This window comes from Orbicella faveolata, unplaced genomic scaffold, assembly GCF_042242905.1.
Source record: "Orbicella faveolata isolate gen_17 unplaced genomic scaffold, um_ofav_v1 contig_15, whole genome shotgun sequence".
NCBI classification, from domain to species: Eukaryota; Metazoa; Cnidaria; class Anthozoa; order Scleractinia; family Merulinidae; genus Orbicella; species Orbicella faveolata.
Window position 1 is genome coordinate 9,889,380 of NW_028301542.1, and position 14,744 is coordinate 9,904,123.

The 14,744-nt window shown below is 37.0% G+C and overlaps 1 protein-coding gene across 2 annotated transcripts in view; it reads right to left on the reverse strand.

Moving 5' to 3' along the window:
• Nucleotides 1–14,744, reverse strand: part of LOC110051294 (cyclin-dependent kinase 5 homolog) — a 71,501-nt gene that overhangs the window by 6,129 nt on the left and 50,628 nt on the right. For both annotated transcript variants that reach the window (XR_016206818.1, XM_020757329.2), the window contains exons 13-18: nucleotides 7,085–7,178; nucleotides 5,807–5,870; nucleotides 4,600–4,648; nucleotides 2,239–2,287; nucleotides 1,285–1,375; nucleotides 465–520 (exon numbers count right to left, since the gene is read on the reverse strand). Coding sequence is in view for 1 of the 2 variants with exons in the window: in XM_020757329.2 (XP_020612988.2) it covers nucleotides 468–520; nucleotides 1,285–1,375; nucleotides 2,239–2,287; nucleotides 4,600–4,648; nucleotides 5,807–5,870; nucleotides 7,085–7,178 (400 nt within the window). In the remaining variant the exon portion in view is untranslated. The remainder of the gene's footprint in view (nucleotides 1–464; nucleotides 521–1,284; nucleotides 1,376–2,238; nucleotides 2,288–4,599; nucleotides 4,649–5,806; nucleotides 5,871–7,084; nucleotides 7,179–14,744) is intronic.

A 14,744-nucleotide genomic window follows, 5' to 3' on the forward strand; every position in this document is an offset into this window, starting at 1 on the left:
AACATGAGCCTGCTCGCAGGCAACCAAAGACTTTGATTCCTCAACTGATTATCAAATTCAGAATTATTCTGAGACCCACCCACAAAGTCCTGGACTTAACTACAGTGAAATGCAGCATTCCAAATTTCAAAATAAGGAAACTACAAGAAAACCTGTTCCTGTTTTAAGAAAATCAAAGATGGCCATTCTAAAATCAGGATGAAATATTCACACTCACGTTTCACCTATACAAGAGGAAATTTGATTGGTTGTGCATAGTAGCCCCAATCTGACTGGCGTGATATACATAACCTCTCACTCACTCCTCCACCCATTAACATAGCCCAGACCCGACAAATAAGGAATAATTTCTTTTTTTTCCAAAAAACCTCAAAACTCAAAAGGACAAAAATCACACTACAGTAGACAGTTACCCATTTGGTGCTGCAATTAGCCTTACAGTTAACATGAGATTAGTCACTGACCTTTTACTCCTCATCCTTGCATAGCTGAATTGCAGCTACAGTAAATATTGATGACCCTGAAAATAAAACATGGATAGTTAGAGTGTAGGAAACAATGTGCAGTTCCAGAAAATATCCATTTCCACCCCAAGGAAGGTTAATGGAAATTCCAAGGGGGAGGGGGGGGGAGGGGGGGTTCAAAAGCCCAAATTTATAAAGGAAAGTATGTAGTTAGACTGGAATTTCCAGGGGGCATGGAGGTGGGGTTCAAACTAAAAACCTTCCATGGGAGGGGTATGGTCATTTCTGAAACAACGCAATACAACCTCACATTTACCTGTCCTGTTTACTGTGTTAGAGATAGCACACTTTCTAGCTTAGAAACTGATATCACTGAAAGTACTGAGAAAGGGGTTATAAGTCACACATGAGGTACTTGACCAAGAATACAAAAACCTGACATGATGTTTAAATATAGCTACATGCACAGTTTAGTTTAAAATGTTTTACAAAATCTTATGTTGTCAAAAGTTTTTCTACAGGAAACATATATTACATTTAAGGAAATGAAGCCTTGCAGAAAAGAGAGTTCGGTCCTATGTTCAATAGTATGAGAACAAAATCTGTTGTTAGCACAAGCTGTTGATCAAGAGTCAATCGATTGTCAATCGAGTGTTGTTCCTTTTGATCAATGTCAGAGTGTTGATGGACACTCAACCGTTGATGCCTTCAATACACAAGACCTATGAATCACAATAATTATTGTATATTATCTTAGACAAATGGTATCTAGAATGGATGATCAAATTCTTTATGTCAAACAAAACAAAAATTCTCATACCATTAGGTAATGTGAGCACCTCCTTTGGTAAATTACTAAAGTATGCATGTCTCATGGCATCAGTGGCAGATATTCTGTTTCTTGGAACACACTACAGAACAAAATAGCAATGTAGTTGTGACTACTACAACAAATAACAGTAATCCCATTTCATCAATTTATAAAATCCATCCACCAACACAATGTATACATCTATAAATACATTTCCTTTCAAATTTTAAAATCTTGGGGTAAATTAGTTCAAGTAAATGATAACAACATAAATAAATAATCCAATGATATAGTTATGGCATAAATTTATTTTGTTGAGCAAGTTCTCAAGATTAGTTGCAATGGAAACAACAAGTGTACGGCAAGTACCACACTCCTTTTAACTCTAACTTTCTTTCGTACTAAGTGATATCAGTTGAATAATACAAAGTACATGTTTTTCATAATTTGACTCACTACAGGTTTGTCAAAACAGCACAACTCATGAAATACAATCATCTAGTAAGTTACTGAACTAGTGTGAGGTTTGTGGGGAAAATATTGGTGAAGTTACATTAAAGACCCATATTCTCCAAAATGAACTGAACTCTTAACTGAATGGATGAATAAAATGTTGGTTTTATCCTGGTCTAACTTTAAATTACTGCAGTCCATCCAACAGCAGATATCACTTGTGCAAACATCAATCCGTGTTTCGACTGAAAGGATATCACAGGTTTTGAAAGCAATGTAAAGCTATAGTTTGCTGTCTCATTTAAAATCATGCAATTTTGCTAGTTAACTTGGTCACAGCATCATTTGACTACCAGAATCCTTCACGTTTCCTTTTCTCTTGCCAATTAGGAATTTTTCATGTAAACACTGTTGTGGTTTAAAAATTTAAATTATACAGGAGCAAGTAAATTAATTTTGGTAGTTGTAGTCACAAGATGATATCATGCAGGCCGGTGTGTTATGGTTTACCTGAACCATTCCTGTGGCTAGAGATTCAGCACCAGTCAAAAGTAGCAGCCTTCAGTTAAAAAAGTAAGTAAATAAGTATGTAAGTGGTTGCAAGTTAGAAGTAAATACGTTTATATGAAGTAGGTTAGTATGCGCACACGAACATATTGGAGCTACTGCAGAATACCCTGCCACATCAAGCCCTTTAATGAAAACGGGTGGCTATGCACTGCATGGTACCCAGTGAGTTATACACTGTACCCTGTATATGTTAGAGGAGAAGCTATCTGAGGGCCTCTTCTTATGAGCCCAGTTGACCAGGCTGGCCCGGTTACCTTAAAAAATTGGTGTGTTCATATGAGAAGGTGGACCAGCCAGGTTACTGAGATCTCGGTTTCTACAACCAAGATGAGAATTTTCTCGTATGATGAACACTCCAGCCTGGGTATCCAGGACGAAACAAAATGGCATGTTTTTGCCTTGTATATATTTCTACTTCAGAAGAATACCAATAAGATTTATTAGTTAAGTTATGAGACTTACCAAAGCTGCAATGGCTGCAAACAATACTACTTTATGTGGTATCATTTTGGTCTTCTTTCTTGAATTCACCTAAGTCAGCTAAGCTGTCTTTTTCCATATGATCAGACAACAAAACTTGTCTCGGTAACTGAGCCAGCCCAGTTACCCGGCTCATATGAAGAGACCCTGACATGCTGTCTACACAGTACAAGCTACACAGAGGGTAATACATTTGGATTCACAACTTATTGGTTACTTGAATAAATTGCCAACTTCAGCTTCAACTAACAAGTCTCTTCATACCATGTAGCCAGCTATGCAGAATTTCATTCAAGAGGAAGTGTATACTACAGATAAGCCTACATATGTACACACATGGGTGTATGTAGTTATTAATGCAAATAAGTAAACAAGTAAATAAAGAAGTGAGAGCACTGTGCAAAAGCAATGTATAAAGAAATGCATTTATCTTACATGTACTCGTTCCCAGGGGGTCTCTTTTTCTCACCCTCTCTTTTTCTTTACTTCAGGGGGTGTGAAGAAGAGAGACCCAGGGAATGAGGTTGCATAAGAAGCCAAAACTTGGGAACATTGGCACTAGTTTCAAAACATACACTGTCCATAATGGAACAGAACAAAACCAGAAGATCTGTTAGATCTTATAGCTGCACTTTTAAAATTTCACTGTTTTCTTAGCACTACAGTCGCAACGTAGTGCACATTCAAAAGCAGTCCTTGATGATTCATTGATTATTGTAGACACCACATCACTTGGTCAACACAAACTGTATTATTGCACCACTGCTCTTAGCCGTTGTAAAATCTCCAATGATGTAATGGTCTTAATCTGGAACTTTCTTCGGGATATGTATGGGCATGAATGATACGAATGATATGACAGTAACACTATCAACAACAGCTTTCTTTCTCAAAAGTCATGATTAAATTCAATTGGTTTTTCCATGAGTAAAGGGCTAACAAAGTGGTCACACGAGTCACATAATTAAAGAATTACGTTATCCACGTCTACGCTATCCATCAGTGGAAGGAATTCAAATCCTTCTGGAACTGGTTCTGTAAGAGTGAGTGCCCAGGGGCTCTCTCGCTATTGTTGTAAACTTTCGCCCAAAAATGTCGCTTGCCACAAACTATTCGTCCCAACTAGCAGCCCCTAGATCTCCAAGGATGTATCTAGTGAGAAACATGGCCCAACTTCCATAGTTTTTTGACATCAGGATGACCAGCACACAAATTCTCCGCTGTTTGAAGGTGCACAACCTGATCACGTGCAAGTCAAAAGTTCAAGCTGTTGTTTCCCTAGGACTTAATGAGTTTTGTTCCCCCTAGGGAGTAAGCGAGTTTCAACTCATCACATGTAACATGTTCTCCAATCAGGAAACATATTTGAGTTGGGGGGTATAACAATGCCAATTGCTCCTTACTTAAGGTGCTCATTTCGTCTCACTTGCACCATGCTGCGCTTTTCCTACTTTACACGGCCCTTGTCATTTTACATGAATAATTCAAGACCACTTGCAAAGCTCAGAAATTTGGGTCTGCCACCATTGCTGCTTGTCTCAGTTTTCATATTGTGTTTCTATCCTGTCTCACGATCAATATTCACATGAGAAGAAACTTAAGGTATGTCAGTGCAGTGATGTGTCATTGCAGTACCACTGTAATGATGCGTGCAAGTTTCCAGTTTTTGAGCTCCTAAACAATTTTCTTAGTTCTCTCAGGTACAGACAAAACACACCCAAGGCTTTCTGAATTTAACTTCCTTCAGCCAAGAACCAGGGTTAGAGAGATAATTCTTGTTTACAACAATGGAAAGTATAGATTCTAAATTTGACCACTTACTTTGGAGCAACAATGCCAAGTCGCTGAGGTGGAAAGTCCACAAACAAATCTAAATTAATGTAAACAAGGCATGTTACTTATAAATTAATTACTTATAGCTAAACTAAGTTAAACTTTGTTATTTATGGATATGGAATTTTGAAGCTTAAGGCGTAGAGGACCCAAGTAGAAAAATCATGGAAATTCCAGGGGCTGGGAGGGGTACTGTAAAGTCCCCTGGAACAGAAAATCCTGGGGGGTGGGGGGTCAAACTGGAAAAAACCCTCCATGGGGGATATGGATATTTTCTGGAACCACACAATTGGCAAGAGTATCCCTGCTAACATTTGGAGTAACCTTAAACACCATTGAAAGGGTTGAATAAAGTCAATTATATCAGCCAAAGATACATGCCTTGTAGTCCTGTGTACCAACCAATTTGTAATTAATTTTTCATAATTTATTTTAAATTGGTGCTTGAATTACCATGATTTTGAGGCCAGAGGTCACATACTATTTTAATGTAGTTTTTATGGTCTATGTGTTTCTTGTTTACCCCATGAAAATAGTTGAAGGCCATTGAATTACCAATTTTTCATGATCTATTAACATTAAAAATTTTTAATATTAATGGTAGCCATGGTTTTTTCATGGCCATGAATTCAGTGCCTCAAGAAAAGTCTGTGAACTACAACACCATGAAAACCACTAAAAGGCTATGAAAAACAATTCCTAAATTTGATGGCTTTTTCATGGGTATTTCAGGGCTTTGCCTATAAATTAAGGGGTTTCATGGGCCATGAATTGTGAAATATTCATGGCTTTTTAACGTTTTTTCATGCTTTTTTTCAGGGTTACATGCCATGAAAAATCCTTTCATTTTCCCATGAAAATGCCATTAAATTTTTTTTAAATTCCCATGAATTTACCATGAATAAATTCAAGGATTTCATGGGTTTTCAGTTTATAGTGCATGTTGTTATATAGGTTTACTTACATGTATATTAATCAAATCAAATCAAATCAAATCAAAACTTTATTTATCGAGGGTGACACGTAATAGTTTATCAACTAACAAATTTGTGGCCCTCTTAAATGTACTAAAAGTTAAAAATCGACTATTAACAATAATCAATTAACATTTTTCAATTTAATTCAAAATAAATGAGTAGCGTCTAAAAATTCACCCACAATCGCTGCAATTTTGGCAAAGTTTACTGATCATTACCTGCATTATACTCAGGAAATCTGGTCACTCCAGGCCATGTTTCTTCTGTTGCTGTTCCTGCAATCTTAATCCAAGAGAAACAATCAAAGTGTTCTATGAGCAAATGCATGAATTTCCCAGCAGTGAATGATATCTGATATGAGCTAACCTCTGTGTAATATGAAATCACCCCTTTCATATAAAAAACTAATGTTTTAAAGTGAAAAAATTACAAGAAGCTATAACCAAAGCTTCTTTAAGGTTACCATATACCTTCAAATCACTGATTTTTCATCTGCATTTTCTGAAAAGAATTATCTCAACACAGAAACATATTATTAAAATGCAAGTCCACAGTCCAATTTAATGTTGTAAGTCAACAAGACTGTCAAATGCAGAGTTTGCAGACCCTGATTTCAGGCTTCAAGTAGTTTCAATGGTTGTGCGTATCTTCTAAAGCCTTAGCTAAATGATCAAATTTGAGAAATGCTAACCCAACACAATATTGAATGAAAATGTTCTGTTAAGCAAGGACATTCATAAAGCCTGGGATATGCATGTACCATGCGATTTTGTACGGTCATTACGTGTATTCATGAGCGATTCAAATTACCGGTAAAAATTGTGAGTGATTTCATCTCTGCCCCAAGCGTGCAATCTACAACATTGCATTGGAATCTCCTGCAAATTTAATTGCTGATATTAAACAAGAGACACATTCCTGTTTCTGTTTCTCTTGCTTGGAATAATTTTCTTCCCATATGTCCTTCTAATGTGTGCCTGCAAATATGGGGAGCCATTTGTGCCAGGAAAAAACAAATCAAAAGTGCTAAATGTGAATTCCTGGTGTTCCCAGGCATATCAATAGTGCTACCAGTAAGCATCAAGTACAGTGTTCAACGCCAATTGATACTGTTTATTGTTAAGTAGCTTGCATTATTATCGTAATTGTTAAGTGTCGGGTGTTAAAATTAAAAATATAGCTTGGTCCTGAGGTCTTACAGTCTGCCATAGCTGTAGTTTGTAACAAGCTTCTCTGTTCATCGCTGGTGCTGACAGACAATCTGTTTCTGTATTTCCCAATCAAATACGTGATGGTCTGGATTGATTTCATATCCATATGTTACACACAAGTTTACATTTAGCAGACAAGATGACCACCATCACTTGTCCCACTTACTGGAAGTGTTTTGTAATGTGATAACTCACATAGCTTCATTTCCCTTCTTCAATTTATTTCTGCCCATACAGATCTAGATCTACCCATTCTCAGGATGTTACAAAGGAATCATTTCTTACCTGCCATATCTTATTGAGCTGGGCAATATAATCTCCTGTTCCAGGAAACAAAGCAATTCCTGTTATCATCTCTACAAAAATACATCCTGCACCCCTAAGCAAAAAGCCAGAATTACCAGCATTAATCACTGTTCATAAATTATTTGATGAGATCATGCTCGAGATTTTAATGAAACGATAGTCAATGCACAGAAAGACTTCATAGAAATTGAGAGTTAAATATCTTTATTTTCTTTTAATAATCATCTTCAGTTATTTATCAACATTCAAAGTAGAATTTGAATGTCGATAAATAACAACAGGGACAACAATCATAATAACAGGGCAAAAGTCTCAGCAGTGCTTTTCCAAATTTCATTTATACAAATATGACTACACAACCTTCAAATCAAAACATTCTTTGTAATACACTTCTGCCAATCAAACAGCAGCAACTTTCATGGAATACTGGTTAACAGAAATGGATTCACACATGCACACTAGGGGAAAATGTTGGCAATGGCAGACTCTTCATCAAGTTTGAATTTGAAGTAAAAACAGTGAAGATAGCTATGATTTATTGTTGCTTGAGTCCAATCTAGAGTTGTTGTCTGCAGAGGGCCTCTGTGAGAATTAGAAATCTGTCGGCGTCTTGTGATGCTTATCTCCTTTTGTGTACACCTATTTATCATGCTGACAAAGTAGTTTACAATGTGATCTTAAGTCCAGCAATGTAACAACCAAAATTTCTACTCATGGTTTTTGTGTACAACACTTATGACTTCTCTCTGAAGGTGTTGGGAAATCAAATTACATGTAGTGTCCCTACAAAGGTCAAGAGAATTTGGCCAGCCAAACAAAACTACAAATTTACTTCATGAAGCAACAATAAATCATACTGTAACTTACTTTTATATTTGAACTGTTCAATGTTTACATTCCCTCCAGACACGGTTCTTCAGACCAGTATTCCATATAATTATAAGGAGAAGCTGTTTGATTCATTTGACATCTCTGGGATAATGGGTTATGTAAGTGGGAGTGTTGTGCTAAAAATGGAACTGTTATTTCAAATAAGTCAAATTAAATGGTTGTTAATAGTGTGTTAATGACAGCTTGTAACTGTTAGTTCAAACGACCCAGATCATTGTGTTAAAATTTCTAGTTCATTTGTTGGTCAGGGAAAGTGTTAATCTCAATCGTTCAGGTGTACATCAGGTTTAACCCATTGACGCCTGAACGAAATTGCCCGCGACCCACCCCTAATTCCCTGGCGGTTTTTTGGAATATTTCAGAGCGAGCGAAAGCACAAAAATAAACCATATGCGCAGTAACCACAGACACAAGATCAGGTTTCAAGACATTGTTTATTTAAAGTTGAATAATTGAAGGGTCAAAATATTAAAAAATATTAACAAAAAGAACTCAACCTGATGTGTAAAACTGATAAGTGAACAAGAAATTATATTATTTCTTTTTCCGCGCGACAAAATGTCCCACAGACGCTGAGAAAATTGACTTTGCGAAAGTGAGTAATTATTGACTTTGGAGGACAAAAACGAAACCAAATTCAACAGAATTTCATTCTTGTACTATAACGGCTAACATTTGAGAAAACAACGAAAAATAAAAGCGAAGAACTCATTTAAAACTCAATCTGAAAACAAGAAATCAAATAATTTTTTCGCCGCACGACGAAAATATTACGACGCTGCAAAAGAAAGATGAAAGTCATAAATCAAAAAGACGACAAAAACAAGCGAATTATCTTGAGATCAGTCGAATTTCAACTGTGTTAATCAGCGGCCATTTAGTTCTTTTCTCAGCGGTTCTGTAACAGCTGAATAAGACTCCAAAAAATATTTCAACGAAGCGAATAAACTAAATAAACAAAGTGCCTGGAGGTCGCCGTAAATCAAATATGCGGAAATCAAGCGTGCAAATTACTGTTCACTTTTAAAACCTAAAGTTCCCAAATACAAGGAACTAAATGAAAGAAATACGAAAGGAAGTTCAATAACAATAAATTTTCATTCAAGCTGAGGCGAGGAAACCTATTTAAAAGCAAAAAATTGTTCAAAATTTCGCAGACGTGCTTCGCTGCATGAACCGTATGTGCAAATTATTCTTCACACTAACGCGAAAGGTTGAGTTTTGGCCGACCGCTTTTGTAGTCATTTTAATGCCCGTGGCTTTACAAATCGTTTCGAAAGTTGAATTCAACTTCAAAGTAATAATGTACATTACCATTTTTGTTTCTTAAGTCCGAAAAGCTGCTTTCAATCTGCGATCTGTCGTCAAAACTTACTTGAAAGCGCTCCGATCTTCATGTTTTCGCAGCGGTTGTAGGAAGAAAAACTTCTTCACCAGAAAGTTTTGAGGACTCTGTACTCCTTGATCCTCCATTCTGAGGCCACCTAAACATTGATTTGTATTTTTCCTTTCTATTTTAAAGCCCAAATCAGTAATTTATCCGTGTCAGGAATGAAAACAGGACCTTGGAAGTTTTTAGATTTGGCCCGCAACGCGCCATGATTACCTGCACTTTTCGAGCGCGCAATTTTAAGAGGAAAAACCGTCTTTCTATGACCCCTAAAGTCCTCTAAAAATATGCTCAGAAAGCCCATTCTGATTGGTTTATTTGTCCTTAAGAACAATAGAACAATAGGAGAACCAAAAAGTCTTCAGGGAGGGTAGGAAAGGCAATTGTCCCCACGTGCTTTTTTCGGGCGGTTACGGGCGGCACAGGGAAATGGAGGAGTTTTTCGCACGGGCGGTTACGGGCGGCACAGGCATCAATGGGTTAAGACAAGTCTTGAAAAGGTTGGTTTTTCCTATTAAAATTGTATAACAGTGTTGGTTCAAAAGTTTTTAAATATCTTTCTGCTGTGGGCATGAAGTCTTGAGAAATGATCTTTGTGAAAGTTTAGTTTCCAGTTAAAGCTTTGATTTTTGCTTCTCTCTTATCAATCACCATTCACTATGAAATTCTTGAGTTTGCTCATAGAGCACTTTGATTTAGTTGCTGGAATAGTTGACCCAGTGGTATTTCAAAATTTTACTCTGATACTGCGTACAAAAGAAAAAATGTTGCCATTTTGTAGATGACGTACCCCAACTTCAGATTAATGGCTGAAACAATACAATAATGCAGGCACGCATATTTTAGGAATGGGTCATTCCAGAAAAAATCCCCCCTCTCCCCCCCACCAATGGAAGGGTTCCTTGAAATTCTCTTGGAACAAGGTGTCAAATGCTATGCAAATCCCTGCAAATGGGGGTTTGAACATAAAAATCTTTTTCAGGAATCATTTCCAACTGAATGTTCTGGTAACCTCGAACTTTTAGATGTATCACATGTGACACGAGCACTCTCTGAATCTGAAAACATAGGCATGCAAGGCATGCAAGAGTTATTGTTTTTGTGAACTAAAAGTCTCGGAGATAGGAGCATTCATAGAGCTGTTTACAGTAATGATTTGGTTTATTTGACAAGTTTTTTTGTTGCGATGTACAATGTACAGCAAGAAAGAAACTGGAAATTTATGATGTACATATGATGTTACATCGGTAATGGTGAGATAACTAAATAGTAAGCCATAAAATGTTTGACTGAAAAAACTACTGTAACAGTAATCTGAAACATCTCCAGATTAATGTAGATACCATCTTATTTTCTAACAGACAATTTGATTCATTCTTTGATACAACCCACACTGTGATTGGTGTGACACGCGCACATGCATAACACCCTCACTCACCGACCACATAGCTCTTCCAACCCCTAAGAGGAATTTTTGCTCAAAAATACTCAAGTTAAGGACGTTCGCGCCCAAAATATTCCCACACAGAAAGGTAATGATCTACTTTTGCCAAAAAGGCAAAAAAATGGGGGGTCACTGACTTTGTTTTGGAGGGAACATGCCCGGAAGAACACCCTAAATCTGAAAAAATCAGGCTTCATTAGCGAATAAGGCCACAGTGTTTGTAAGCTCAAAAATACTGCAATTAGATCTTTTAAGTGAAATGTTCTCTGCCAAATATTGTTTAAGTGGACCTATTAAGTGAATTTAGTCAACTGACGAGGTTTCTTAAAGAACAAGTTCACATTTAGGGACCATAGTTTAACATGCCTTGCAGCCGCAAGATGGCAGGATTCGATGCCCTGTGGACAGAAACCTTGAAATTTTTTTAACTTCCCACATTGATTTTTTGTCCATTTTTGGACAATGTGGCGATAATTGTAAATAAAATCTGTTTCTGGTAAGAAAAGTAGGGGTCACCGAATGTTCAAGATCGTTAAATCCACGCAAAGCTATAGCAATGGCCATCTGCCCTATCATTGTTCATTTTAGTACGTAGTGCATGCGCTCGATGCATGATGTGTGTGAATTTGCGTGCACAGTAAGGATGCGCAGAAACAATTAGCGCAAACGTCCTGAAGAGAACTTTTCGCATTTTATACGAGTCGTAAGTTTACTCTTTTTACATGTACACAACACAACGCAAAAACACTACTTCCGGTAATACAGGCAACATTTTTCTTCAACTTGTCTGGCAACATTGTTGCATTACAAGTTGAAACACATTGTTGCGCGTATTACCCTGATTGTGACCAACTTGTCTTGCAGCAAAATACAGTGTTGCAAGTTGGGGCAACATGTTGCCCAAAGTAGACTCAAGGGGTACTTACCATTTACATGGGAAAACTGTAAATTCCAGTTGGAAAATCAAATGGTTCGTGCCATTCCATTTGGGAAGCTTCTGAAAATATGGGCTGTGATTTGAGGTGATGCTATTTTCTGCTCTATTAAGTCTCTCTAGGTGATGTGGATATACTTTATAGCAATTCCTTCTCTCGCAACGTGGTATTCAACTGTTTAATGTTTTTGCCTGAAATTTCCAACCGGATGGTTTCAGTCTGTAAATGGTAAGCATCCAAGTTCTACTTTCTGCAACAAATTTTAGTTTTGCTTCTCGTATTACCACTGAAGCTACAACTTGTCTCGCAACAAATTTGAATTCAACGCTTGTGATTGACTGTCGCGAAGCGTGGCAACGCAACAAACATAACAAACATGGCGGACAATGAAGACGAGGGTGAATTCGAAGTAGACGAGTAACTCTTGGAAAGTCAGAAATTTGCCCTGTACAAAGACCTCAAGGGCTATCATAGTCAGTGTTGTTTGGCCCTTCAGAACAAGCAGCAAAAAAGGCAAAAGGCGTGGAAGAACTGTCGCAAAAAAGGAAACTTTTCGCCTAGCTATCTGAAATGACACTGAGCTTCATACTGACAGAACTTCGCTGGCACAGAAAATCAAGGAGAAAATGACGACAAGAAGTCAAAGTGGAAGTTCGTGGAAACACTAAATTATAGGAAAGAAGGTGCCATCTTTAATTACACACGATTAACTAAGAAGAATTCTGCAGCCTAGCAACACTGTATTTTGCTCCAAGACAAGGTGGTCACAAACGTGGTAATACGTGCAATAGAGGGTTTCAACTTGCAATGCAACAAAGTTGCAAGAAAAGTTGAAGAAAAATGTTGCCCGTATTACCGGACCTTAAGAGAACTTTTCACATTTTATATGAGCCATAAGTTTACTCTTTTTACAAACACAACGCAACAACACTCCTTCACCGAAAATAGAAAGAATGAGAAAAAAACCTCTCTGACACATTGAAAGTTTGTTTTAATTAAATTGCACTTTAACTTGGTGCCACACAGTCTTCAAAGAACATTTTGACAGTTTTCATACTTTTTACCTGAACTGAAAAGAATGTCATAAAATGCCCATCAAATAAAAATATTGAACTGCCACTGCAGAGACATAAAAAACGTCCAGAAATGAAAGCTTCGTTTTTGTTTAATATCCTGGGAACAATAGCCGATAACTTGTCAGCTCTAATCGAATTTACTCCCATATAAAAAACGAAAGTGTTAAGTTACCATTTGTAACTAAAGGTAGCAAACATCTCGTGGGAACAAGTGGTGACAATTCGTCAGCTCTAATTGAATTTACTCCCTTGTGAAAAACAAGAGTGTCAAATTACCCTTTGTAACTAAAAAATAAAAATATCTCGTTATATTTCCATGGAACAAAAACAAAACAATCGTTACCTGCACTTCATTGTAAATGTTAGAACTGTTTCAAATTTAAATAGTCTTGTCTCCTCTAAAACATGTCCTAAGAACTAGAAGCGATGATTCATGACCTCTATTTGAGTTTACTCCTTGTGAAAAACAAAAGTATCAAGTTACCTTTGTAACTAAAAATAAAAATATCTCGTTTCATTTGCATACTACTAACTCATGAACTGTTTCAAAACTCAAGGTTCATCTCGTTCATAACTAGCCACCATTACACTGAACATCATGCACTCTAAAACAACCCTGGCTGATGTATGTATGTAACTGTCACACTCTGCTCCAAACCCGGACTAAAAATCAAACTGGCAACATACATGTCAGTCTTTATTTTTCAATTGCCAAAGTCCTTGTGTTTAATACAATAAAATGCTCAAGACTTCATATACCTCACTAAAGTTATCTTGAACAAAAATGATTTCCTTTTTCTTCAACTACAATTCGTGTTAGTTATTAACGTGAATAAGCGAAAACCCTGATAACATTGAAGAGAAAAGATTTAGTTTCATTAAAACGTATCTTCTCATTCCAGATGTCAGCAAGAACCATTCCTTCTGTTGACCAAATTAATCGTAGTCTCTTTGCTTTTCACACTGAAACTTATCAGTGGATGCTGAAATTAATGACATGCCCAGAACACTCATAAGATTACGAACTCTGCAGCAATACTTAGGTTTTCAATACAACATGCAAACGACTTTAACCTGGTCACAACCTCTTCACATTCCCAGTAGTGCATTCCGCCCCCCTAAAATACAATTGATCCTATCATAGAAACCACGCACATCAACTTGTTTTTCATTCACGTCTTAAACCTAGTGGTAGAGTGGCTAAGACTCAATTCAAAAACTTATCTAATGGGGAAAGCTCACCCTTCATCGCATGCTCGTAGTTATATGCCAAACACTATGTTTCTTTGACTGATTATCCAGTTGCAAATGATTATCAAACCTGCCCACAAAATCCTCAGCCTAACCCACAGAAAATGTTGAAGTAGGCCCAATATATGAATACTTCCTCCTCTTTTATAGAAGAATAAATATGGCCGTTCTGAACTGTATCAGGATCAAATCTTCTCACATACCATTTACTTTTACAACAAGAAATTTGATTGGCTGTTTATAGTAGATAAAATCTGATTGGTGTGACATAAATACATCTCTCACTCACTCATCCATGGACCCGTCCATAACATACCCGACACGCCCACTAAGAAGTATTCTTTTACAAAAAAATAACTCAAAAAATTGAAGTATTTCAGTCCTCATGGCTTTCTTTCCTGAGATACGTCAAGTTACCTACACAGGTTTCTCCATGATCACAGTAAACATGCAGAAAACATGTGACAAAAGGACAAGCATGAAGAAACCTAGCTGTCGCAACAAAGATCACTAGGAGTGTGTAACATCTGACACTATTTGTATTGTCATACCATTGCCCAATGCTCTGCTGAACGTAACTGTTGACAAAAATAGCTGTCATAGAAAAGAGTTTCAAAATTCACTGGTCTTGTACAGTCTACATACAGTCATG